This window comes from Lonchura striata, chromosome 3 (genome assembly GCF_046129695.1).
Source record: "Lonchura striata isolate bLonStr1 chromosome 3, bLonStr1.mat, whole genome shotgun sequence".
Taxonomy (NCBI): domain Eukaryota; kingdom Metazoa; phylum Chordata; class Aves; order Passeriformes; family Estrildidae; genus Lonchura; species Lonchura striata.
The window spans coordinates 33,279,451-33,305,550 of NC_134605.1; the positions used below are offsets into that span (position 1 = coordinate 33,279,451).

Sequence of the window (26,100 nt, forward strand, 5' to 3'; positions counted from 1 at the left end):
CTACTTCCATACAAAATCTTTATTTAGTAAGAAATACTTTATCAAAGTGCATACCCTTAGGGAAACAATCAAGACACAGGAACTCTTTCAGCAATCCCCTGAATTTAAAGGGTTTCATACAGCTGTAATTTGTTCCTGTTCTAAGAAAGTTCTTTTATCTTGGTTTGTGTGCTTTATTGACAGCAAGATAAGCAATGCCTGTTGTCATGTAAGACATTTATTAACTAACGAAGTGCAGTTTTTCTTTTCTCCTGAATGCCATCTCTCCATCACACAAACTGAAATACCAGCATTCCTTTCAATGGTAAATCCATTGAAAAATCCTTTTCCATGGTAAATACTTTTCCTTTTTTCTAATACAGTGAATATATTATCATCAGTTTTGACAGGGTTCTTTTAAAACCCTGGAAGAAGAATTTCCCCTTTGACCTCTAAACTATTACATATCTAATAGGTCAGATATAACCTACCCGTAACAGATTCCGATCTGGAATGCTCTTCACTGTCTGAATCCTCTAGTAAGTCATCACTGAAGAAAAGAAAAGCATGAATGACACCATGTACATGCTAACTGCATGCTTATTTTTAATTAAATTAATAAAAATACATAAAAACCACAATGTGTTATTATAGTTGGCCATTCCTCTTAGCCAGCATTGTGCATTCATTGATGAGTTAATCACAGACACCAACAGTAAAGACTTTTTCCTCCCCTATTGAACCAAAAGACTAGATTTTTTTTTGCCTCATTCTACCATTGTATTTCCTACAATTCAGGCCTAAATGGAATTAAAATTAAAAATATTCATTCTCAGGAATCTTCCTCAAAATCATCTCTGGAAAGTGGAGCTGACAGACTGGTCTTCAATTCTATAAAGCAATTTTGTAGCTAGTACTGAAACAAGGATGAACAGTGTTGTTGGTTTTAAAAATATTGCCAGATAAATCTTTTTGTCATAAAACCAGATTCTGTTCAAGACACCTTTTCAAGAGAAATAGGCCCCTGAGTAGTTCTAATAATATATAAATAATTAATGCATCTGACATTTCCAATAAAATAAATTATTTCCTATTACAGGCTCATTACACACAGGAAGACAGTAATCCCTTTGCAGCTTCAGGTAGAACTACACACAGTACCAAGTCAGATCCTCAAACTTCAACAAACTGGATGTTTATTCTTCATATCCAAGAAACAGACCTTTGTGGGGTCAAAACTGATCAACACGGCAGACATAATTCAATACTCTGATTCTGATCCAGCTTCCCCTTAAGCGGAGAAGTGAGAGTAAATTCCATGTAGGTTAAGTGAAATGGAAGATGCTTAGTTCTAGGCAGTACGATTGCACTGTCTTTTATCCAGCTCTTAAAATTGGTTTAATTCTTTAACTATTAGGGAGCTCCCAGCCCTAAAGCTACAGTAAGAGTTCAGGCAGCTGTTGATGTTGTTCATGTCAGCAAAAGAGCAAGCTTCGTATTTGCTCTGCACTTCTGTAGATATCACACTAAGCTTAAAATCAAAGATTTACCTCCTTGTGCATATAGCAGTATTGTTACTTTCTTCTTAATGCTGAAGTTTAAGAAGAAACATTCAGAAAACTAGCAAGACTCCCCAGTCAACTTTTGTTCTAAATTTCCAAACAGTTATTCACTCTGTTGAGCTCTGGCAAGACCAGACAAAAGCTCCCAGTAACAGACTGCATGAAGCACAAGTGAAATACTACTTTTTCTCACATCACACTTTCTAAGCACTGACATACCCTCTAGCTTATCCAAACCCTTGCAACAGGACTTTCTAATTGTTTTAGAGTCTGTATACATGTACTAAAAGTATGCAAAGAAGTACAAATTCCTAGCACATCCATACAGTTTATTTTCAGAGTGACATAAACAGAAATTACAGAGAAGCAATCAGAAAAAAAACATGTTCCAGAAGTTCATGAGAAGCCTTTCCTTTCAAAATCTGATATGTATAATCCATAACTAAAATGAAAAGCTGATCCAAAACTTATAGTTCTTTCTCTGTTTACTCGGCCTCTGAAACATGAGCATAGAGCAGCAATGAGATTTGTAATCTCTCTGCTAGTGGAGTATAAAACTGGAACAGCAGGAAACTGGCTTAAAAAGTAGAAATTCAGATTAGTCTTTTTCAAGTGTTGAATTGTGTACAAATACAGAGTGACTAAGAATATTATTTCCATGAAAAGAAAATTACCAATCTTATGTTTCACAAAGCATGACTTTGTTAAATGGCATTTACCACTCAAACAGAAGCATTTCATATTTCTCATCTGGTAGACCAGCATACCTGTCTCCTTCTAATTTTGGTATGTCTGAGCAGCTAGAGGAATCTTCTAACCATGCTAGTGTTGGTCTCCTTGAGTCAACCCCTGAGCTCTGGTCTCCTGATAACATAAGTTGCTGCACAATAGCGGGATCATATGCATTGATTTCGAATTTTAAGTGGACCTGAGAAATAACAATAAAAAACAGAAGAGGTATTTGATTTTGTATCAAGATATGGCTGATCAGTAAATAGTTGATGAAAAATAATTATTTATTTTGCATACCTTCATAAGTTTGGAAACATCCCATATGCAGATCTTTCCACGTTTTGTTGCAGCAGCTAGAAAATGAGGGCAACTTCCAGATCCAAAGCAGGTTATTCTGTCAGTGCCATCTGTGCAGGGAAATTGCGCTGGACTTGTTGCCAGCGTGACTGAAAGAGGTACATTCTGAGTGTGCTCACCCTTGACAAATGGGCAGTTTGGGGAATGTCTCTCATGTTCAGACCTTTCCAGATTAAAAACAAATACAGAAAACAGCCATTTTTTACTGTGAAAACTACACACAGCATATACAAGCTAAGCCCTAGAAGTGAAGGTAAAACAAAATAGCTTGAACTCTATTGCAGTCAACCATACAAGAGAGTTCTGAAGTTACTAACACAGCTTTCCCTGCTGATTCTTAATAGCAGACTGTATTAAAGACTTTGATCACTCAATGTACATTCATATTCAAATGGATCAAGCTACACAATGCTCTTAAAAATGTTAAATTGTTCTATAGGCAGTAGCCAATCATGTCTCCATGAAGAAAAGCCCAGATTAAATTACCATACATTAAAACTCTAATGTTACAAGTAACTTTAGAAGCAATGTCCTGGTTTTAGTTCTATATACATAATCAAAAAAATCAAAACTGGAAACAGTCCTGCATGTCACATTAACCAAGAAGCATGGAAAAAAACTAATCTTGATATACAACTAAAGCAGAGACATGACAAGAACAATTACACGGCTACAAAATGTCTTGAAAATCATAAGTGAAAGGAGTAGACAAAAAAATATGAAGATAATATTACAAGGAAAAGTTTCCAGCAAGTCAGGAATCTGAAGTTTTCAAGAAAAGATTATAAATTACCAACTAATCAAGGAAAAATTACATTAATTAGTCTTTAATCAGTATAAGGTCCCACATTTCTGTTACTATGCGCAATTTTAGATGATTTGGGAAACTAGTAATGGATACTGCAATTTCACATAAAAGGTACTATGCAGCCATGGCAGTTTTTGAATGTATTCTAGTCACAATGAAACAGAAGATTTAGTTTAGATCCCTGTAAAGAAATATTGGCTGACAACTCTCAAGGAGCAATTTGAAATGAAACAGCAAATCAGAATTAAGAAATAAAACCAACTACTTTTTTTTTCTTTTAGTATTATACAGAAATTCGATATAGTACATCAAATATTTTTGTGATTTGTTCCATGGAATCATTTTGGAAACCCATTCTTGTCAATGACGTGTCCTAACCTCACCAGAAATACCATTGAGGTATGTTGATTTTTGTCCTTTAAAGATTTCTAACCTCTTCAGTACAAATTTAGGTGTACTTCACACATCATTAAACTTACCAAGGTTCATCTGTAGGTTCCCAGCACACCAAGCACACACTACAGGTAAAGCACATGGCTCTGTCATCTCCTGATGAAGCAGGCTATGAAAATAGGAAGAAACACTTGAAATTTATATAGCTATGTACTACAACACACTTTTACCTAGGTGATCAAGTTCTTTCCCATTAGTGACATACTAAAGCATCACACCAAACATATAAAAGGCCACAAATTATATACTATGAAGTGGCAGCATTTCACATAAAAAAAAGAATACACATTACTGTAGAAGAGATCCAGAACTAACATTCATGCAAGTCATCAGATGCAAACCACAGACATTGAACAGAAATTACTTTTTTTCTTTGGCAAAAGTTCACAAGGTTCAAAAAATTATAACTGCAGCGGAATACATGCTTGGATAGACACGGGTTAAAAAATATTCCTACCAATCTCTTAGGACATAAAGTATTCTCTACCACTCCTCTGCAAAGAACAGTTCTTACTAGCTGAAGTAACTGAGGAAAAACAATCAAAATTTCCATTCTCTTAAAATTTAGCATTTTCATGACCTCATTTCAAGACATGCTTGGGAATTTGCAGACACAATTCCAACATAAGAATTCCCTGCATTTCTCCTTCTGTGCAAGTTTAAGAAATCATCCAAAAACTTCATTCACCTATCATGCTTTACAGCTGACAGACTGAAACAGACAATATTGTTGTCAAATGATAGGCACTGTCCAGCCATCACTATCTAAATCCATATTATAAATATTTTTTTAAAGGGAAAATTTTAAGGAATGAAAAATGGAAATAAGCAAAAGTAGTGGATAAACACACTATGGTTGTGTTTATTCACTAAGCCTAACAATTTAATGTGATCTAGGACCTCTGTTTGATACAATAAAGTTCTACTAGGAAAGTATGTTTAGGGAGCTCCAGTGCCAAGCTTACTGCTTTTTTGCTTTACTTGTAATATAAAAAGGATTATTTACTCAACAGTCTAACAAGGAGAAAGACAGATTCTATGTAACAACCAACTTCATCTCTATTACTATTAACTCAGATTAATCTGATATTCCAAAAAATTTTATATGCTGAAGTTCAGAACAAAACAAAACAAAAACAACAAAAAAAACCGTAAACTCAAGACACCAAAACCCCTTGAAACTTAAAAAAAAAAGCTGAATGACAAAGTTTTAATGGTTTATGCATAATTGAAGGAGTCCATTAAAAATAGAAAAAAACCTACTAGAAAACATCACCACCTTTTTTCCCCTGCCCTCCTACCTGGGGAACAAATACTAAGAATAACTAAATCTCTTACCTGGTGATAGAACCCAGCTTGAGCCATAGGATCTGGTTGTGCCCACCGATAACCCACATGAGGCCATGAAGTGAATGTCTCCCGTCTGTTAGCTTCACTATACATCAAAGACCTAGAAAGGTGAAAAATTCTACATTACCCAAAATTGCCACTTAAAATTAAAAACCCAAACTATTCATAAGACTTTCAGTCCTTTAGTAACCATAAAAAATAGCCAAATAGTTACCTATAACTTAGACATAAAATGATAATTAACTACTACACGAAACTTACAAACTTCCCTCACTTGGGTGCTTAAAGTACATCCCCAATAAAAAACAAAAAGCCACACAACAACCTATGGACCTTAAAAGCAGGATTAAGAAAATAAGCTTCCAGGTAGCTTATTTGATCTACCTGCAGGAAAGCATGAGATACCCAAAGCTATTCTGCACTGAAGGCAGCTGGAGAAGCTGCAAGAGAGTTGGATTTTTTTAACATGACAACTACTGCAAAAATTTGGGGTTCTTAGTTAAAGAGATATAAACATGCACATTTACAAATACTCTAAAGTGATATTTTAGGTGCAACTAAATACAGGTTACAACCCTCCAGCCCAGTTATCACTCTATACTTGTAAATTTTAAACTACTACATCCCAAAATATGAACCCCTCTGCAACTCAACAGTTAAGACAGCAAAATAGTTCCTCTCTTTTCCACCTTCACTCAGTGTGCTCACTGTCTCTGCAATAGCACATGAGAAATGAGCATCAGTTTTTCTTTTCCCTTGATAGAGTTTTGTTCTCACAAGAACTAGGGTTGTTAGATGGAAATGTGCCTTATTTCCTGTTTCCGCTTCTCAGTTTCAGGAGATTTTTGCTGTCTTATAAGAGAATGGAAACATTAAACATTTTCTCCCAAGGAAGCAATCTAGTCTAGCAACACTCACATAAGAGCTATCTTAACTTGACATTATACCAGCTCAAGAGGCACATATTGGAAGAGCTCTAATCAAAATACAATGTGGTGAGGTACAGGTAGACCTGAAGGCTTGGGGAAGGAAAGCTAAGAGATGAAATCAAATTATTTGAGGTGTAAGAAATGGAAAACACATACAAAATAATATTTGTACACACACTTTCAAGAAAGAAAAATGTATAACCTTAAGAGATTCACCAGTATTCTAACTAGTCTCAGAAGGTTAAAATAATAGGTTACTTGCTAGTGTATACATTACCACTTGGATCAGAAAAAGATGAAGCAGCAGGCTGAGGTTAAATGTTCTCTTGCCCCAAACATGCAGCAGTTGACTAGATCTAGAGTTCAGAAGTAGCATATATATGGCCTGCAAAGGTAAGTTCCTAAACTTCTAAACCATAAAACATAAGCATGACTCTTTCTTGTATGAAGAAAAAGCAATTGACTTCAGGATACGATGTAGTATGCATTTAAGGCTTCAATTCTTACCTTTCTTCAAGTGTAGATTGGGATTAAGAGCAAAGTAAATTTGATTTGCATTAGAGTTGAAACCCAGATAGTCTTGTGGTGTCCACAAAGGCTTTGCTAAATTCAGTAATATGTATGGCACAGCACGCATTAAACAGTTAATCAGATGTATGTGTAAGAGCAATGAAGTACAGAATAGGTCTAACTCTTTGGCAACTAAGTTGAAGTCATCTAAGAGCTTATGCTGATACAACTAAGGGGTCAAATTCATCACTTATTTTGTCTTAATATACCTGTCCACAGATCGCCCAGGTCCCACACCAAGCTCTGGTCGTGCGCTGGGTAAGAGGTAAGATAACCTATCCATCACAGAGGATGCTACAGGTAAGGCAGCAATATTTTGATTTATCTTCTTGAGTTCATTTACAATGGCACTGGCAACAGACTTCAAAACATGATGAGGAAGGTGGAACGTAACCGTTGCCCACTAAATAAGAAAAGAAGTGTCTACGTTTTAAAATTTTAACATCTAAACAACAAACACATCAGAAGAGTGTTAAAACCAAAACCAAGCACATGTGATAAGAAGAAATACAACAACAGACACACAAAAGCAACATGGAGCATAACACAAGGAAAGACAGTAACTTCAAATTTTATGCTCAGTTGCGTTTATTTTTTTACTTTATCAGCAAGAACCTAATCTTGTTTATTCTCTTACCAAGTGAAGCTTCACACATAAAACTAAGGAACAGAAAATATATTCCACCACACTGAGTCATAGATTTTGTATGTTTCAATGGTAGACACACAAACTAGACTTGGGAATCTATGTTAGACAGTACAAAGACAAATTCTTACCTTCGCAACTTTATGATTTGCTGCTGTTTCATGTGAGGTATTTTTTAAGCCATCCTTCAGTTGGGTGATGAACAAATCATATCCCTCTGTGCTAGAAACATCTACTTTTTCTATGCAAGCAGATAACAGCTGCTGAGCCTAAAATGCAGATGTGCAAGCAAAGTTAGCATCCACACTGAGTAACTACAACAGGAATTATGCCTGTTTCATTACTCTTGGAAACATCCTTTGCCAGATCCTACTTTATCATATATCAGTATAATTCCCATAAAAGATCCAGACCTGAGTAAGATGCTCCAAATTTTACTTCACAGGCCAATCCACAGATAAACAGCAATTACTACAAATTCTCTCAAGGGCAATACTACCAAATGTTAAAAAACTCAGTCACAAAAGTTAAAACAAAAGATCTATTAAAGGAAGGAATGAGGAGACATCTATTGCCCAATGCTTTCTCTTCAAAAGGATTAATTCAGCTTTAACAACAAAAAGTGACAGCAAGAACAGAAGTCTTGCCATTTTCTGAGTAGCTTTGTACCTTCAAAAAGGTAGGTAATAATGAGAACAACCACACTGCAATAAAATTAGAGATAAGCTACTTACAATGCTAATACAGCAAAGCTGGAAAACGAAACAAAGAAAAACCCAGGCCAGTTTAGAAGTTAGTTCTTAAAACTCAATACATAATGCAACTAGAAAAGAATGGTATAAGCATCCATTTATAGACATTTTCTTCCAAGTTTCATCTGTTTCCAGCTTATCCCTCTGCCTGCCAACTTCACGCTGACAAGTAAGATTTAAAGGCACAGAGTATTCTAAATCTGCTGTAAGGTGGGTTAACATCTGAAAAATATTACAGGAATTCTTTCAAGTTACAAATATAGGGAAATATTTCCCAAGGACAATGGTCAGCCAGTCCTTTAAACAACCACAAACTGCTCGACACAGAACAGACTAAAAGGCCCCTTAGTTATGTCCTTGGGAAGCTCAGGGGAAGAAAGACTGAAATAAGGCAAACCAGCCCCCTAGCTAAGGTTGTATCAGAAGAATATCAGATAGACTGTGGAAGTTCCTAGATTTTAGTGCTCTATGGCAAATTCAAAACAGCATAGAGATTGCTTCATAACTTGTTAATGCTGACAATTAGAAATGCATAAAGGTGCACTCCACTACCAGCAGATCAAACTACTTAAAAGGCTACTTAAATTAAGTGCAAAAATTTGCAGAAAAGTTCTAGAGACAAAAAAAAAAAAAAACACTAAACACCCTTCCTTGGATGAAAGTTCTTGACCTTTTTATGATTAAAGAGGAGGACAGATGTGTTTGTATGATATTTGCTTAGTATTTACTAGGTTTTTCCAAGGTCTGGGTTACCACCTCTTTAAAATTAAAAGAAGTTGAGACTGATAATATTTTGCCTCCTTCCTCACTGATCTGGTGATGAAACACCCAAAGCTATTCCTACTGAACTCCACATTTCTTTTTCTACAGGAATGATGTTTACAGAGAAGTGCTGTAAATAAGGGTCTGTAAACTCTTTAGAACTAAAGAATCTCTGTGCCAAAAACTGACACAAACTTATAGGTTGTATTGAACCATGTGAGACTGCAAACGACATCACAGCAGACTTTATGAAAGAAAATCCTGACCTCTGCCACTTTCTTCACACTCAGCCACACATGCCAAGACTCTTTAGTAACCCACAAAGGGTATGAAAGTGATGCCAGTGGGCAGCAAGCATCAGGAACCTGGAAAGCTTTCTTCAGAAACCCCTATGAAGAGTTTATTGCTGGTACTCCTACTCAAGTCACGTAGTTAAAAACTTCACATATAACATACATTCCTGATTCACATTCATGTAAATAGTTTACATCAATACTAAGTATAAACAAATGCAACAAAACCCTAAGCATTACACTCTAAGCAGAAATGTCTACATTAGCTTCTCTTAAAGTGATACTAAATGCTCAAACCACAAAGTACTGTGTTACAGCTGATTCAAACATAAAAGGGAAGCCAGGTTTGCACAGAAAGAAAGTCTTTTGTTAGGTCAGCTGACCTTACTAGAAAAATTAGATTCCAGCTCTAACTCTTCACATGACAGAACACCGTGTTACCTGATTTCACCTTTCTTTTCCTGAAATACTATAACAACAACAAATAAGGGCCAGACTGACTCCTAGAAGTGCAGATAGATTCCATACACAAATACTGACACAGGTGAGGAAATGAGTCCTTATTTTGGTCACTAAAAAGTTCTTCTGAAATAATGTAGTCTTGAGCCATGCTCTTATTTGTTTGAGATACAGGAAGCTGTGAAGAGCTATGGCCTTATGACAGCTAATAAATAAGAAACTTTTCCATTACATGATGTTAATATCACCCTAGAAACTCAAATGTCTGGTTTCAGTATTTCTGACACAGTTATTTACATAGCTTTTTTCGATCCCTTCCCTCCACATCTTACCTCTGTAACCGGCAATTCAAGCTGAACCACGTCATCTTGTTTTGAAACAGGCGTTTGCAGAGCTGTGTCTAACAGTAAGATGCCATTGAGATCTTTCCTACATCCTACTGCATAATCGTCCACAAAGATCACTTTATCCACAGCAGAAATATACTGACATTTCACCTGTCCACCTGGTTTAGCTATAAAGGAAAGATAAAATGCAAGATCTAATTAGAAAAATGCTTTTATAGAAAAGACCTCTAATACCTGTTTAGGAAAGTAATGCAACTCTTTGGCAAAATCTTTACTTCTTGAGATGATCAAAACCTAGCTAGCATCTTGGCAACCACAATTTTCACCACGCTTTTATAGTTCCTATGTTAAAAAACAAACAAAAAAATCTGCAAAATCTAAAAAAAAAAAAAAAATCTACAAAAAACCCCCAAACTACTAAAATCTATACATCCCAAGAAATACAACCGTTTTATTCCTACAGTGGAAGCAATCGATCTAAGTCCTCCTCCTATCAGGAGCCCTCAACTAGTGTTTTCAATCTTAATGCAGATGCCTGGTGTACTTGATACTTGCTGACAATCAATGATAAGAACAAAATTGTACAAACCAGCATGAACACTGAGACAAAATTGCTAAATTACCATTAAGGCTTACTAACAGCACTTCATCATGAAAAACAACACAAACTTCTCAAAACTCAGTACAGCATGTAACATGTACCAATGAGACACTACAAAAGCTCATTTCTGCTCAGTGCTGCACACGTGATGTTATTAACAGATTTGAGAAGTTTGGTGAAGGCAGAGGAAGACTGCCAGCAGATAAACAAGGAAAGACTGTGGCAACTGATCTTATCCCCTAAAATGTTTAATGTTACTCATCACTATTACATGTCTAAAGCTGGACAGACTGCAGAACTAAATGTAATCCATGTGAAATGCTACCTGCATAGAAGGGAAACTGCCTTCCACCACAAACAGAGTAAGCTGCCACTCCAGAAGCAGACTGTGTGTACGCTATAAATACATGGACACATTCTCCGGTGGCAGCTAAAAATGCAGCATCGTCAACACAGATGACTTCCTGTCGCACAGGAACAGAAGTTTCATCAAATTTTGCATTAATCGTGTCCTGTCCATGCTCTCCTCTTTCCTCAGACACTGGACATTGTTTTTATTATAAATAATTTAAAAATCCCCATTTTGGTAGCTAGCACACAGTAAAACATCCAGGTAAGGACAGCAACATAATTCTGTCATCTTCACATTTTGATAAGAGTTAAATGGAAATTAAGACTTCTGGAAATACAGGGCACATGAATCTGACCACATTACATTTGTGGTTATCCTCTCTTTGAAAATGCAAGGTAAAAGGTAAAGAACAGTTGTCAGCTGCCCTTCCCACCAAGATTTTGGAAACAATGACTCATACACACAAAACAAAGGACACATGCCTTTGCCTGTATTAAGTATACTGCAATTGTAACCATTGATACAGCAATCAGAAACACTTGAAGAGTCCAGAATCACTTGATAGTTGTGAAGTCTTTGGTCCTTGCTCAGCAAAAAAAAGTTCTCTGATTGGTAAACCAACTAATTTCAAACTGTGGTTTTGTCAATACACTGGAGTTCCTCACACAAGACTTTCTACACAGCTGCAGGCAAGGAAGTATATCATTCTACAGGAAAATAAGCTTTGTCAAAAAATCAAATACAAGTTTTAACATCTTTAAAAGTATACGTTTCAACAATGTACTGGAAACTATTTTGCAAATAAACTGAACAGTATCTGATGCAGTAAACTAGAAACCCTGGTGATCTTTGCAGACTATCCAGAGTGACCCAAGAGATGGATCACAACAGGACACTTTCTTTAACACATCACTTCTCTCCTCCTTCCCCCTCCCATGAAAAATGGGAAAAGCAGCTACCCTTTCTGGCAGCGCCAACACCATGAACACTTTCTTTTGCACTTTCCTTATTTCCTGTCAAGCATAGGTGTATGCTCATGCCCTGTGCCTAGGAGTTCAGCAGTCTGTAGGGGCCCCAGTGATTGCAGCTTTCCAGGCTAGGACATTCTTATTTTATCAATTCTGTAGTGATGTTAATGAAATCTCACATCTAAAGCAGCAAACCGCTAATAACCTCTGAGTAAATGGTCCAAATCTTTAGAAGCCAATGAAGATAACTAACAAGGCAGATAATATAGTATTTATGCTCCATTGCAAAACAAAGTTATAACTACAGAACAAAAAATACATTGTCTGTCAGCTGTGATTTTTTTTTTTTTTTTTTTGTGTACTGGCTAATATTCTAGTTGACTGTATTGACAGAAAGATTGGCGAAATTATCTCTAAAAAGTTATTTACAATTGCTGTTTTTTATTTTATTTGAAGAACATAAAAACAAAACAGTCTCCTTTAGCCTAAGTCGATGGAACCTCAAGGCAATGATTTGACCAATATTTAATATTTTTCCAAAACCCAGAGAAACACATTCTGTAACTGACTAATTTACACTCAATAGCCTCCGAGTTGCTGAGAAGCTTTTTTGCAAATACAAGTTTAATTTTAAAAGTTCACAAAACACATTTCAAGATAATTCTAATACTACTCACATACTATAACACAGTCTACATATGGCTGATCATATGATTATAATAATAGATCTAGAATCAGGAAGCCAATGAATATAGAAGTCACTGCCACAGAAGTAGTAACCTAGCAGTTATGCCTAGAAAAGTTAAATCATCCCAAAGTATTGTCAGATGTGTTCTTTTAAACTCAGGATTAATATTTTACAATGTGCTAAAGGACTCTGCCAATACCCATTGAAAAACATACTGGTGCCCCTCTAACATTATGTCCTGCCTGTCCAGCCCAAGTTTACTGGCAATAAATAGTGATCTACATCTTCACAAACCACAGCTAAAAAGTTTCATGTAAAATCACTAAATTATTTAAGCTAGATCATAAAAACCCAACTGTTACTCTCATTTTAGCCCCCATTGCTTTAGCTATAATTTATTTTGGGTGGTAGGACAAAAAGCAGTCATTCTATGTTTCTAATGATTTCGCTTTTCAGTCTTGGCACAAGTGAATCATAGCTTCTCCCAATAACTCCAGCCTATCTGCCTAGGATTAAAAACAAAACAACTAACAAAAAAGTCATTAAATCTTTTGTCACTTCCTACAAGGAAACCTGGCAGGCTGCTAGCATGTTAGAAGTGCAAATCCAGTAGCATTATCACACTGTGGTATGTCATCTATGACAACAATTAGAACTAGCAACCTAAAAACTTAAACCCAAACAACCATCAGATTGCAGAAAGAAGAACCTGAGAAAAGGAATAAATCACCTCCACCTTCTTTGTTTCAAACAACAGAGACAGAGACCAGCAATTTCCTGTGATTGAAATCTGACCTACAAGAGTATGACAGAAAACAAACTTGTTTGGAGAATTCATAACAGTCTAAGCAGCATGTGGCGTGCCCCCTTGCCTACAGGCATTAAGATGAACCAAACCAATTAGAAAATTAGCCTTGCATTTCAAGAAGTAGAACAATGAAAAAGTTTGTCTCCATCTCTCTGCTAAAGATAGATTCAGCCTCAAAGCTATAGAGCTTAAGAGAAGTGGCTGTCACCTGCATATGCTTGGCCACCATCATGAAGAGATAAATTAATGCTGGCAGTAACACCTTTATCTTTTGTAATACTGGAAAAAGTTAATTCACCTAGAAAACTGCTAGCCAGGAATAGTACTAAAACATATCCAAGTCAGTAATTCTCTTGACAAGAAACTCCCAATATAGAGCAAAATAGCTTAAAAATAGTTTCTAAATTATAGTAAACTAACACTTACCTGCAGCTATAAAGTGAGAGTGGTAAACACATGCAACATAGCACTAATTCCATAATGCTAAGACCCAAGTCCAATCAAGTATCTAAAGGAACATTCATAACTTTATCTATCAATTCACCAGGTCTTTAAATTAAGAATTAAAGTAACATTTTTTTGAGAAACAGAAATCCCATCAGCCCAATAGAACAGAAACATTATGTGCAGCAATATGAGTTTTGCATTTGCCATTTAAATTAAAATATCCAAACAATATCTGAGTACTCATTTCAAAATACTTGCAAGCATGGAAAAAATAAATGAATGAAGTTTCTGGAGATCAAAAGCCCTATCTATTCTATTGTAAGATTTGAGCATCAAACTACTTAAACAGAATCCAAAACGCAAGAAAAGGCCAGGTTAGTGAACGGCAAAACTATCCTTTCCATCTGAGACAAAAAAACTTCCTGCTAGAACCTCATTCAGCTACTTCTCACACATTTTTCACATGTACATGGGATTAAAAAATCCTTATGTATCAGTTATCCTCATTTGTTACAAAGCAAGTGCCTTTCTTTTTGCTACCACTTCATGTAATCATAAAGCCAACTGAAAGTTAGCAAGTGCAACACCTAATTACATACTAGCTAAGCAACACATCTGGCAAGGCAAGCATATAAGAACACTTGCAGTTTGAGGAAGTTCTGCAACTCAAATAAAAATAAGAAAATACTGTCCTAAAGTTCAACTTGCTGTCTCAACTTGCTATATTTGCAGGAATCTATTTTGAACTAATACTACAGAAAATCACAACTATGGATGAGCTGCAAAGGGTTCACACGAAAGAGGATAAAAAGCAAACCACTGGTCTAAAAATAAAGTTGTCTCCAAATTATTTCACATCAGTGGCTCCCAAATGAAACAAAGACATGATGGTTGTGAACAGTTGGGAACACCATAACAAGAAGATGCCAAATCAGGCCATGATTACTGAATTTAACAGTTAAGAGATTCTCCCTTGTTCCTCCTCTTCCTCATGTACGTCTCCTGTGGATACTTCAGCACCATAGTTTTATCTTCAGATCCAGGCCCAGCCCCTTATTTGCACTAAACATCACCTCACCAAAGCAGTCTGCTGTCATTACAAAGGCACTCCATGAACCCCTCTTTTCCCCAAATCAGAAATATTCTCAAACTTTAGGAAAGGACAGAAAGGTAACTGTTAGATGAACACAGGTTCAAGTTCCTATTTTAGACAAATTACTTCAATGGCTTAAACCAGGTATATACAAGCAGCATTTTCTTTTAGATTTCACTATATACACATACCTTCATCTGCCACATCAGCTGGAAGAGTTGTCCAAAATTATTTAATAAAAACACAATAGAGCTGAAGCATGAAAGAAAATTAAAAATGTTCTCCAAACAGCAAGAATGCTGAAGGCGAGAAACACCCAGATTCACAATACAAAGTGCCTCCAAACTCACTTATTTGCAAAAACTGAATTTAGTTAATAAAAAACAAGACGTGATCTAAAGTTTATCTTTCCTTTGGCAACAAGCACAACAGAGTTGCTTCAGTATCAGTTTCCTTATATGATAGCTGGTTTTAGTAATCCTTATTAATAGGAAGATGTTTTATCTGGGCCAAAGCGCTGGAACTGCCACATGAATATTAACTAGATGTGTCTGCTCAGGCAACTACTAAGAGAAGCTAACACTAACACTTAAAAGGTTTCAGAACATAAATAAAACCCCACTGAGATCAAGACAGCTCATATCTCACTTGCTTCACAGGCACAGAGTCCTCTCCCACTGTACAGACTCAAAATGAGAGTGAATCAGCAGGAGGATGTTCCTGAGGTCCTTTTGCCTGTGCTCTTTTTGTGGTTTCAGATCTGCGTGTATCTGACATGAGTGGCATCACTTGGATGTACAGAACACAACTACTCACACAGCTTTATGCCGTTATCCCAAGAACAAATTAAGAAATATTTCACAAGGTATTCTGGAATCCTTCCTGTAAGCCCAAGTAAACTGTGAGAATATAAGTCCCTGCAATTCTTCTGCAAACACCTCACTGAGGGCACATTCTTCTTCAAAATTTTTCTTGAAGTGAAAAATGAAAAAAATTCAGGAAAGTTTTCTTTCAAAGGGTGCAGACAGACAGATTACACAGCTTCCACCCACAACCAGACATGGGCAAGGAACACTTTGCAGCTCAGTAACAGGAAGTTCCCGTTCTTCAAGTGCTAGTCCCATCACAGCATTTCACAACAAAGAAATTTTGCCAGATGAAATTTTACTACCAATTCCTCTTTTGGTCCCTAAAGTGGAATCTGAGTTACCCATTATGTATCCTGCAGTCTCTGAAAAAGGAGAAAACATCTCCACATATGGCACTTTTTGAACTCCCAAGACTGTTTGGCAGGAAATGGTTTAGCTTCTCACCCTTCCAAGCTCCAATAATTTAAGGAGATTTGAAGACATCATGCTGGGAGAAACAGCAAGTTTTCAAAAGCAGATAGGTGGGTTATAAGGCAAGTGAAGACCTGGCTACATTGTCATGTGCAAAGTTGGTCCTTAAGGATACAATACCTAGCCAGTTATGAGTGGCATACAACAAAGCCTGATATATGGTTCACTACCTTCATCAATGGTTTGGATGGTGGGACACACTGCACCTTGATTTAGACTGTGGATGACACCAAGGGAGATGACTGAGGGCAACTGATGCATTAAATGACAGGGTTGCCTTTTACAAGGATGTCAGAGGAATGGCTTGACACAATTCTGATGTTCAATGAAGACAAATGCAAGGTCTTACACCCAGAATGGGATATAAGCCCATACATCAAGAGAAGCTGGGGACACTTGTCTGGGTGGCAACCCACCAGAAAGAATTTTGGGATCCTGATGGACAGGCTGAACAAGAGACAGCATTGCATCTTCTCAGCAACAAACTGTTAACATAGAGGGGACCACAGGAAAAGATCAGTCTCCTCTAATCAGCAATAAGCCCACATCCAATATATCAGTTCCATCTTTGTTCCTCCATCTGAGATACCAGCACATATGTCACAGTCCCATGAAGGAGGTACTAAGAAGTTAGAGGACTGGAAAATACAACACATGGAGAAAGACCAAGATAATTGGGCTTGTTTAGTCTGTAGAAGAAGAGGTTTAGCAGAAAATCTAACAGCAGTCTTCCACTACTGCAGCAGTAGCTCAGAAGCTATATTAGTTACTACCTTTCTGTTTTGGACATTACTTTAAAAAAACTGTACTGACCAGAGACGCAGGCACAGTGTATCAGACGAAAATGATCATAACCCCGTATTTTGCCAAAGACAGTGGTCTAAACCAAATGGTTAGTGAAGAATTTAAGAAAGGTAATCTACACAATGGTTCTTTCCTGTAACACTCTCAGACCAAGCCAGTTTGTGCTTAGGGATCTTCTCACCCAAAATGGGTTTTGATTATTACAATGACCTTTGACAGGTTTTTCCTTTATCACTTTGTCCAACACTGTTGGAATTCCAAATATATTCCACAATGACCTGTAGGCAGGAGCTCCATATTTTACTATTTCTCAGTTACTGCTTTTGATGCGCTCAGCTCCTGTACTTGAATAATCAACTCCCAATCTTCATTTTTCACATGCTCTCACTCACTCAATTCCCCATTCCAAATCATCCCCATCATTTTTTTCAGACTGAATACTGTTTCACGTATATAAACCATTTGTTTCACACATATATATACCATTCCACACCTTAATTTTCTAGTTCTGTCAAACTCCTTTTGAGACAGAAATATGGCACATATGCAGACATTGAAAAAGGACATATAATCAGATGAGTTCTTGACAATTTCTCTAGCATTTGCTTGTACAGTAACAACTGAGCATTTAGCTGGTATTTCATATTCCTAGCACAAGATCTCGTTCTGGCATTATGAGTTATTTCAGACCCCAGTACACCAGGTTACAACACTGCTAAATTCTTAGGAGTTTTTCAAATTTATTAAATGCATTCTCATATTATCCTAATAACTCCTACACAGGGAAGTTGAAGCAGAACAGACTAGATTCATGCACATTCAAGTTACATTTAAAAGTGAAACTATTCTTTAGGATGCCTTTTCAAACTCTTCACAGAAGCCCCCAAAATGAAAAGGCCTTGTACATTTTAAACACTTATTTGCAGCATAAGAATATTTGGACATGGTGATCAGGTAAGTTAAACCTGAGTTCTGTCATTAAAGAGGGAAATTCAGAAAAGCTACCTTAAGTTTGGCCTTGCTAGGCACCTTCTGTAGGTATTGGGAAGTTCTACAGATTCAGAATAAGGATTTTTCCTTTCCCATTATAACATGGGGAGGGAACCTGATATTATTTGTTTAAAAATGCTTATCTTGCAACTTCTGACTCACAAAAGCTATAGAAAAGTGATCTGGAAAAATCCATTACCAAAAAAAAGTTTAACAAACAATATTACATGTCATAATTTACCATCAGAACATAAATCTAGATCCTGCAGAAGACGGGTCAGCTAAGTCTACCCCACTATTTCTCCACATTAACCACACTGCCTTCTCATTCTCCAATTAAACACTATATTTCCAATCTTCAGTGCCATCTTCCCAGCTTCCTACGTCCCTAACCCTTTACCCACTGTCATTCAGGCACTCCACCATAGTTCTCAGTGCCACCCTTCACCCTCCCAGCTTTTCCTTATAATATGGGGATTTCCACAAATCTTTGTAGCCTGTTGCCCAGTAAACAAGTGTTTACCAAACTGTTCTCCTACAGTTGCCAAATGCAACATGAGATCCTGAGTGCTTCATGCTCAGTCAAATCAGGGAAGTGCAATGGATCAAAAAGCTTTCCCTCCCCAGACTGTACAGGAGACTGAAGAACTGCTGACAAACTGTATGCTATGCAAGCCTTCATTGACCAACACCTGTCATTGGATATGTTTTCATTAACACCACCAATTTTCAAGACAACTTAAGCAAATTACCTCTTAAGCTACAACATAAAAAGTTATCAACATTCACTGAATGGCCCTAGCAAATAGCTCAAGAAAATTTTAAACATAATAGCTTATACTGATGTGACAAATAAATCATTATCATAATTTCACACTTCTAAACTTATGTTATGCAAAATGTTTATTGACTATCATCCTTATCTGTGCAGTACACTTTCTCCAACATGCATAGGAATCTTCAAAATAAATGTTCTGCAGTGTTCCTGTCTGCTTTTTCACTAGCAGCGTACACTGGGTCCTTCACAAATCTTGATACTCTTCCCAAAGACAAGGTAGCAAAGGACTTGCAAGGGATAGTATTAATCTGTATTTCACAAATGAAAGAACTCAGGCCAATAGCTGTTCTTTCTTGAAACTTCTACTCAGTAACAAGCACTCATCTGGTGACTGCAAGCAGTCAGTGCAATTAAGAAAGCATTAACTATTTAAAGGACAGCTTTCTAACAGCAGAAAGCAATACTGTGGCATCACTTAACCATCAGGAAAGTGAACTAACCCATGTGCACATCTTTCATTTACAATTTTTTTAAAAAATTGTAAACTGGAACAGACAACATGCAAAAAGCTATCTCACAAAATGAGCTGGGACAGCCTGATACACTCCAAAGTTGTCCACGAGTCCACATGATTCCAAGCCTCATCTCCATTTTCAAGACAGCCTAAGAAACATTTTTGAAATATGTCATACTTTTCAGGGAAGATTAAAGAAAGCTTGTAAAAGCAAGGATGGACAGCTTCGTTACCTGATTTGAAAGTAACTTGGAAAGAAAACCTGAAACCAAAAAATCAGACTTGATTGTTATTAAAAAAAGAATGAAGATGAATCTTCATCTAGAACAGATTCTTCTTACACTCTATCTTATCAAATTTTAGATGTTCTATTTCACTTAAGTTATGGATACCAGTGCAACAACAACCATAAAAACAGAGTTATAAATGATGTAACTAAAGACTCAGAAAGTGGTTCTACCAGGCCAGCTAACATTGTGGTGAGCTGCCAGAAAGGACCAACCATAGGACAACAGAGTATGTTAGATCCCAACCACTGACCACCAGGATGTTCAGAATGGTAAAAGATCAGGCTTTTAAAGATGACTAGACTGGGCAATGAGTAAAAGCCTTCTGCATGTTTTCATTACTTCAAGTCCAACAGAGATACACCTGCTTTCTTCCATAATGTTCTGGACTTGAACTATCCATTATCTGTCAGGATATATTTCTGCCAAGTTTCTTCTACATCTTACACAACACAGTACACAATATAACTGGGAGCTGAGCTGAAGGGTTTATCACATAGGCTTATTAAAAGCTGTCTTGACCAAAGTTGGACAATAATTAGCACTGAGGTGAAAGTCAGTTTCTTCCCTGAGAAACGCCTCAACTACCTGTGAGACAATTAGGGCAGGTAGTCAAAGTTCAAATCCCTGACACAAATCTCAGCACAGTGTTTCCTCTTCAGGTCACTAAGAAGCATTTCAGGATATGTCTTCTGCAGGAAGATGTTTTTCATAGTCCATATGCAGAGATCTAGGAAATTTCTGATTATCTGACATTAAAGCATTCTGCAGCCTTTAATAATACTGCACTACTGTTGCAGGTGGATTCAATCATGAGTTCATTGGTCCAGATATGAATGATATGTCAATAAAATGAAAAAATATGTGATCATGCCTTGCAAAATAACATATTTTGCTGCTTGTTCTGAATCCTTGCATGAAACATGGACACGCAAACATCCCTTTAAAGCTATGTGATAAGAAAAGATCTCTAATTTCACTCTATTTTAGCTTCTGCAGAAGACAACCCAGATGTGCTTCAACAGAGCCTGGAAATACCAATTAACCACATTTTGACAGCTTGGCAAAATGCTTGGTAAGTAAGTAGGGATATCTGACAAACTCTGATTAAGCTAGCAGACAAATGGAGCAGCAGTCTAGAGCCTTTGCTAGTATAAAACACTGAACTCAAACCTAACAGTTCTCCTATCCTGTTTTCTCAAATGGTTAAGGCACCTCATGAATGATCTTAAGATCACATAAATAAATGAAATTATCTCTTTAAGTCACATTTCACCCAGATTAGCAGTCACCAAGTATGCACAACTGCAAGGTGGACTGTAGCACATCACTAGATTTGACAACATTCCCTATATGATAAGAAAATTAGTGTTAAAACCAAGAGGTTTCATTATTATCATTATCTTTGTTTCATAATGGAACAAAAGAATACAAGAAACAAAAAGATGGAAGAAACTAACTCAGAATTTGAGGAATGAAGGAGAACTTGAGCAGTATTACCAGTGAGCTTCAAACAGGTTAAACTGTTGATGCCGTTTCCAAATAAATTGAGTGTAGAACTGGATGACAGAATATCCCAACAGTTTCTCCCTAAAGATTATCTTAAGTGTAAATTTCCTCTATGACTTCCAAGTTGCAAAAGAGAATCTTTTCCTTTTGTTTTGCCTTCTGCATCACATGGAAAAGAAGCAGAAAGAAACAGAGCTGGATACCTCTTCAGAATTTCCAAGGCACTATAATTTAGACAGTGAAAGAAAAACAAGACTTCCCAAAAGTGTACTCTTACAGGCAATAGTGCTGAACTTGCTGGCACAGGTGAGCTTCCTGGGCTGGGATCTATTTACTTCTAAATTCTTCTGATGGAGGAACAGCCCTTGAGGGCCTCTGATGATAAGGCAGAAGCTCTGTTTCCCCTGCAGGAACTGGTATATATGTACCATGAACAATCCTTTCCTGTACAGATTCAGAAGTCTATATTTTGATTCCTGTTAGGGCCTCTAGAGTAATTTAGAAGGCCTTAGCTACAAAACACCGTGCATTTTAGCAAACAAGGCTCTGAAGTTACTGCTACATCAAATTAATCTAGAAATACCTACTGGAACATTCAAGATGGCCACTGTCCATTGATGGTACATTTTAATTTCTTATTTTAATCCTGCCCAAGCTTCTCTGAGAGTTACAGTACTCTCCTAGTTCAGGCAGTTTTCTTACTTGATTTGTAAACAGAATGGACTGATGAAGCAAACGTTTCTGTGAACACTAGAGACTAATCTGGAAGTTTGTTTAGATTCTTCAGGAAGTTTTTGTATTGCTGTTTTTGTTTGCTTCTTTTGATGGCAAGGAAAAGGCTCATTTTTAGTGCTGTATTTGAAGATTCGTCATTTATGCTTCTTTGGCTACCAGCGTTCAACTTGAAACTGAAACCACAGAAATATTTAAATGTCTAAGAGAAAATAAAGTACTTGATAGACTTGTGAGACAGATTCAAAACCAGTCTTGACTAACCACTACAAGCAAATAAACAGAAACACAGAATATCCAGAAATCACAAGAAGTTTCCTTGCACTTCTAGTCTGGTTCTCTGAAACGCACAGTGTGCATGCAACAGTCTTGACAGAATAAAAAGGATAATCTTGTGACCAGGTAAGACAGATCTTAATGTTAGTGGTACCTGATTTTCTCCCTACTTTTTTTACTTTTTTTTACCACGCTCTGTTGCAAATGATCACCTGGTCCTCTTGAATAGGCCTACAGGACTCATACTGGAAACAGATTAAAGATGTTACACACTTTAGAGACAGAGCTGCTGAAAATTCAGCATGGTCTAACAATCCACACTGAATTCCTACAGACTGGGCTCAGAAGAACAATCCCTGGATCACCACATACATTAGACCAATGAAGTTCACGTGAGCAACTGATGCACACAGATCACATCCTGTCTGGACCCCATCTACAACTGCACTGTCTTCTTGCTGTGAATCTTTTGTCTTGCTCTTTTACACACCAAAGAGCAATCTGCATTTCTATTCTAACGAAGGCAGACTCCACTGATCTACCACATTCAGCATTCCACAGGTTCAATCTTTTCACAGAGAATGAGCTCAAAGCTTAATATATATTTCTGCAGTGAACTGTGACTGCAAATACAAAACATAGTGAGGCTTGGTGGTGTTTCTTTTCCTCCCCTATTCTGCCTTGACAGGAGAATCTTTTCCTTGCTCTGCTTTCTAGAAAGAGGCCTGCTACATTTTGTTTTTCTTTGGGTAACAAACAACAGCATTTCTGTCCAACATAAATCTTTTGGCAAGGCACAAGATCTGCAGCCTCAATTACCAAGGAGGACAAGCAGTCTCCCAGGAGAAGCAGTTTTAATTCCTAGAGACTCTATTTTTAGTTATAGTACCAGAAGTCCCTGAAGCAACAATATCCTTTGACCTGTCATTTATGGCAGGGGAGGGAGTACAGACAGAGTTGGTCTACAGGTCTGAGTGTCCAGCTCCTGCTATCCTACATTAAAAGAGTTCACACTGTACAGTGCAGGCAGACATCAGAGAGCAGCTAAATTCCCTTGCCCTCCTCTTCCCAAAGACGGAAGTGAGACACAAAAAGAATGAATAGGATTGCCAATAGCCACAACAGACACCAACTGCTGAGAGGCAGCAGATTTCTGACAGGCATGCCAGTCTGATTCAATAAGAAAATTCATCTAAAGTTTCTTCAAACTAAAGGTTATAATTTTTTTTCCCAGTAATAAAATCATCAGCTATACTGCATAGATAAAATTTGATTAGATTGCAAGCAATTCTGTTGCTTTATGTGAGGAGGAGTAGAACCCATCTCCTACAGCCATACTGTCACAGAGAAGACTGACACTAAAGGAAGTATACATGATTGAATGTACGTAACAGAAGCAAAGCAATATGTTATTTTCAAATAGTTACTATTTCAGGGAGAATTTCCATTAGCATTTTGAATACTGAGTCAAATCCTTTACAAGGATTCTATCACAGCAAAGTGTAGAATCACTTTGATTTACAGATCACTTCCTTTTCTGTATCTGAGAATTAAACATCTCCTATACAGACAGCCAAATACAAATTAAGTCCTCTATTTATGCCCTTTTCATCCACAACTTAAAAGCAATTTTAAAATTCCTGCAGTAGCCTGAAGAAAAGAAGCAAAGTTATTAATAAAAAAAGCTCTTTAGGAGACAGCATGGTAGAAGGGAATTATAGAAGCAGAGTGATTTGAATCCTGAACAATGCGGGAAACACCACACAAGAGCCTCATTCTCCATGCAAAATAATTCCACAAAACTTTTTTTTTTTCATTTGCCCCAAATGCTTAACCTTACATACAATGTACCAACTTTGAGTTATGAAAGGAAATCAGCAATTTTTGTCCGTTCTCTTCAGTTTGACATTTGCAATACAGTTACTGGTTTTCAAGGTGAAAGTGTACATATTGCCTAGGCTGTGGCATTCCCATGCAGTTCTTGGCATTACTGTACCACGTTCAGGCAGCAAACAACCTTTCACCACCACCAGTCAGGAAAGCAACATCTTATTAGCAACGCACAACTGTAAGGAGAACCTGAACATGGAGGCACACAACTGGTAAGAAGCCTATCTTTCTATTCCAAGGGCTGCACTCACAAGGAGACAAATAACCCTAATCACCACTCACTGCCAATATTCTGACAAGTGCCACAGTCTAAAAGCCATTAATGAACAAGGAACAAAAGTTGTCAATGGCATTTGGATTTTCTTCTACAGAGCTAGTTTATTAACAGTGCAAAAACACTAATGGTCAACAAATAAAGTTGCTTCATAGTTACAGAGATGCTGCAGTCTAGGCCTCTACAAAGCCCGTACACAATCATGACTCCTGAACATAATAGCAGGGATACGGTTTCTACCACCAGAGACAGTCAAGATAGTCAACAGCCTGAAGAACTATTCAAACACATGCAAAAACGTATCACCAAATAACTTCATGAAGGATTCTGATCTTAAATAGTTTTAAGCCATAGGGCAAATGACACTTTTAAGCAGTAAGCCTTCTTAAAAAAACAGAATACGGCTCAGTAAATAAATTATTACAGTACCACATATGAATAAGTACTAGAATTATGCCTGTCCTGCCTAACATGCTGCTTCGAATCTTTGGAAGTTCAACATAACATGATCTACGACAACACAAGCAAAATAAAAACATACAACCCTATACATTGCGGCCTTCTAACCCCATTTAACCTTTCAGTAACCATGCCAATATGCTTTACAGAAGTAAAACACCTGGATGCTGTCTACATGAGCATCTCTGCCCCAAAGAGTAGGAACACAGAACCAGAGGCTCTGGTTGGAAAAGACCTCTGAGATTCACTGAGTCCAGCCTATGACCAAACACCACCATGTCAACTAGACCATGGCACTGAGCACCACGTCCAGTCTCTCCTTAAACATCTCCAGGGCCGGCGACTCCGCCACCTCTCCGGGCAGGGAGGCCCTTCAGGCCAGAAAAGGAAAAGGAAAAGGGCTGACAATAAGCCGGGAGGATCCTCCGGCATCCAGAGCCCGAGCCGAGCGGGCCGCTCCTTCCCGAGGCTGCCCCGGCCCGCCAGGACAGCTGTTCGGCGCGGCCCCGCTCCCCGCTCACCGCCGAGTGCCGACGCCTGCAGCGTGGCCCCCGAGGTGCCGTCGATGACTTTGATGGCGCCGCGCGCGGTCACGGCCAGAATGGCGTTGAGCGCCGGGTGGTAGCACAGGCTGCAGAGCCCGTCGGCGTCGCAGCGCAGGCAGCCGTCCCGCAGCAGCAGCCACTCGCAGGAGCCCGGACCAGGACCGGGCCCGGGCCCCGCCGCCGCCGCCGAGGAGCAGGAGGCCGCCGCAGCCATCTTCGCGGCCGCCGCCGCCCTCAGGACTAGAGGCCCGCGGAGAGCCGCTCACTGACAGTCCCTGGAGCCGCCGCCGCCAGTCACCATCCGGGTCCGGGGAGAGGGGGAAAGGGAGAGCGCCCGCGTGAGCGGGAAGTGACACAGCCGCGCCGGATGCGGAACCGAGCGGCCGCGGGCCGGCGGGGGCCGTTCCGCCAGGGGCGGGGCAGGGGCGGGGCTGCGCTGCGAGTGCGCACGCGCACCACCCATGGCCCGCCCCGCGCTGGCTCCGGTCCCGGCCCGCGGCGCTGCCCTATGGTTACTGCTTCGGACAAAACGGGTCGTAAGCGAGCGAGCGCGTTCGCCGCCTCCACCTCGGGCAAAGCGGAGCGGGGATTTGTGTTTCACACCCCGGCTCCCACACCGGTTGTGTTTTTTGGCCCCGGTGTGGGTGGCCTCGGCTCTGGTACGGAGTGACAAAGCCTCCCCGGAAGGCACAGTGCCCTTGGAAAGGGGTCCCTGGCTCCCGGCCGGGAGCACGGAACCATCGCAC

At 38.4% G+C, this 26,100-nt stretch overlaps 1 protein-coding gene across 4 annotated transcripts in view; it reads right to left on the reverse strand.

Moving 5' to 3' along the window:
* BIRC6 (baculoviral IAP repeat containing 6) overlaps nt 1-25,673 on the reverse strand; it is a 170,613-nt gene extending 144,940 nt beyond the window's left edge. For all 4 annotated transcript variants that reach the window (XM_021548328.3, XM_021548329.2, XM_021548327.3 and 1 more), the window contains exons 1-9: nt 25,331-25,673; nt 9,985-10,166; nt 7,518-7,655; nt 6,950-7,143; nt 5,230-5,341; nt 3,918-4,000; nt 2,571-2,793; nt 2,309-2,469; nt 471-529 (exon numbers count right to left, since the gene is read on the reverse strand). In XM_021548328.3, coding sequence (XP_021404003.2) covers nt 471-529; nt 2,309-2,469; nt 2,571-2,793; nt 3,918-4,000; nt 5,230-5,341; nt 6,950-7,143; nt 7,518-7,655; nt 9,985-10,166; nt 25,331-25,568 — 1,390 coding nt within the window. In that variant the 5' untranslated portion in view covers nt 25,569-25,673. The remainder of the gene's footprint in view (nt 1-470; nt 530-2,308; nt 2,470-2,570; nt 2,794-3,917; nt 4,001-5,229; nt 5,342-6,949; nt 7,144-7,517; nt 7,656-9,984; nt 10,167-25,330) is intronic.
* Between the last annotated feature and the right edge of the window lie 427 nt (nt 25,674-26,100).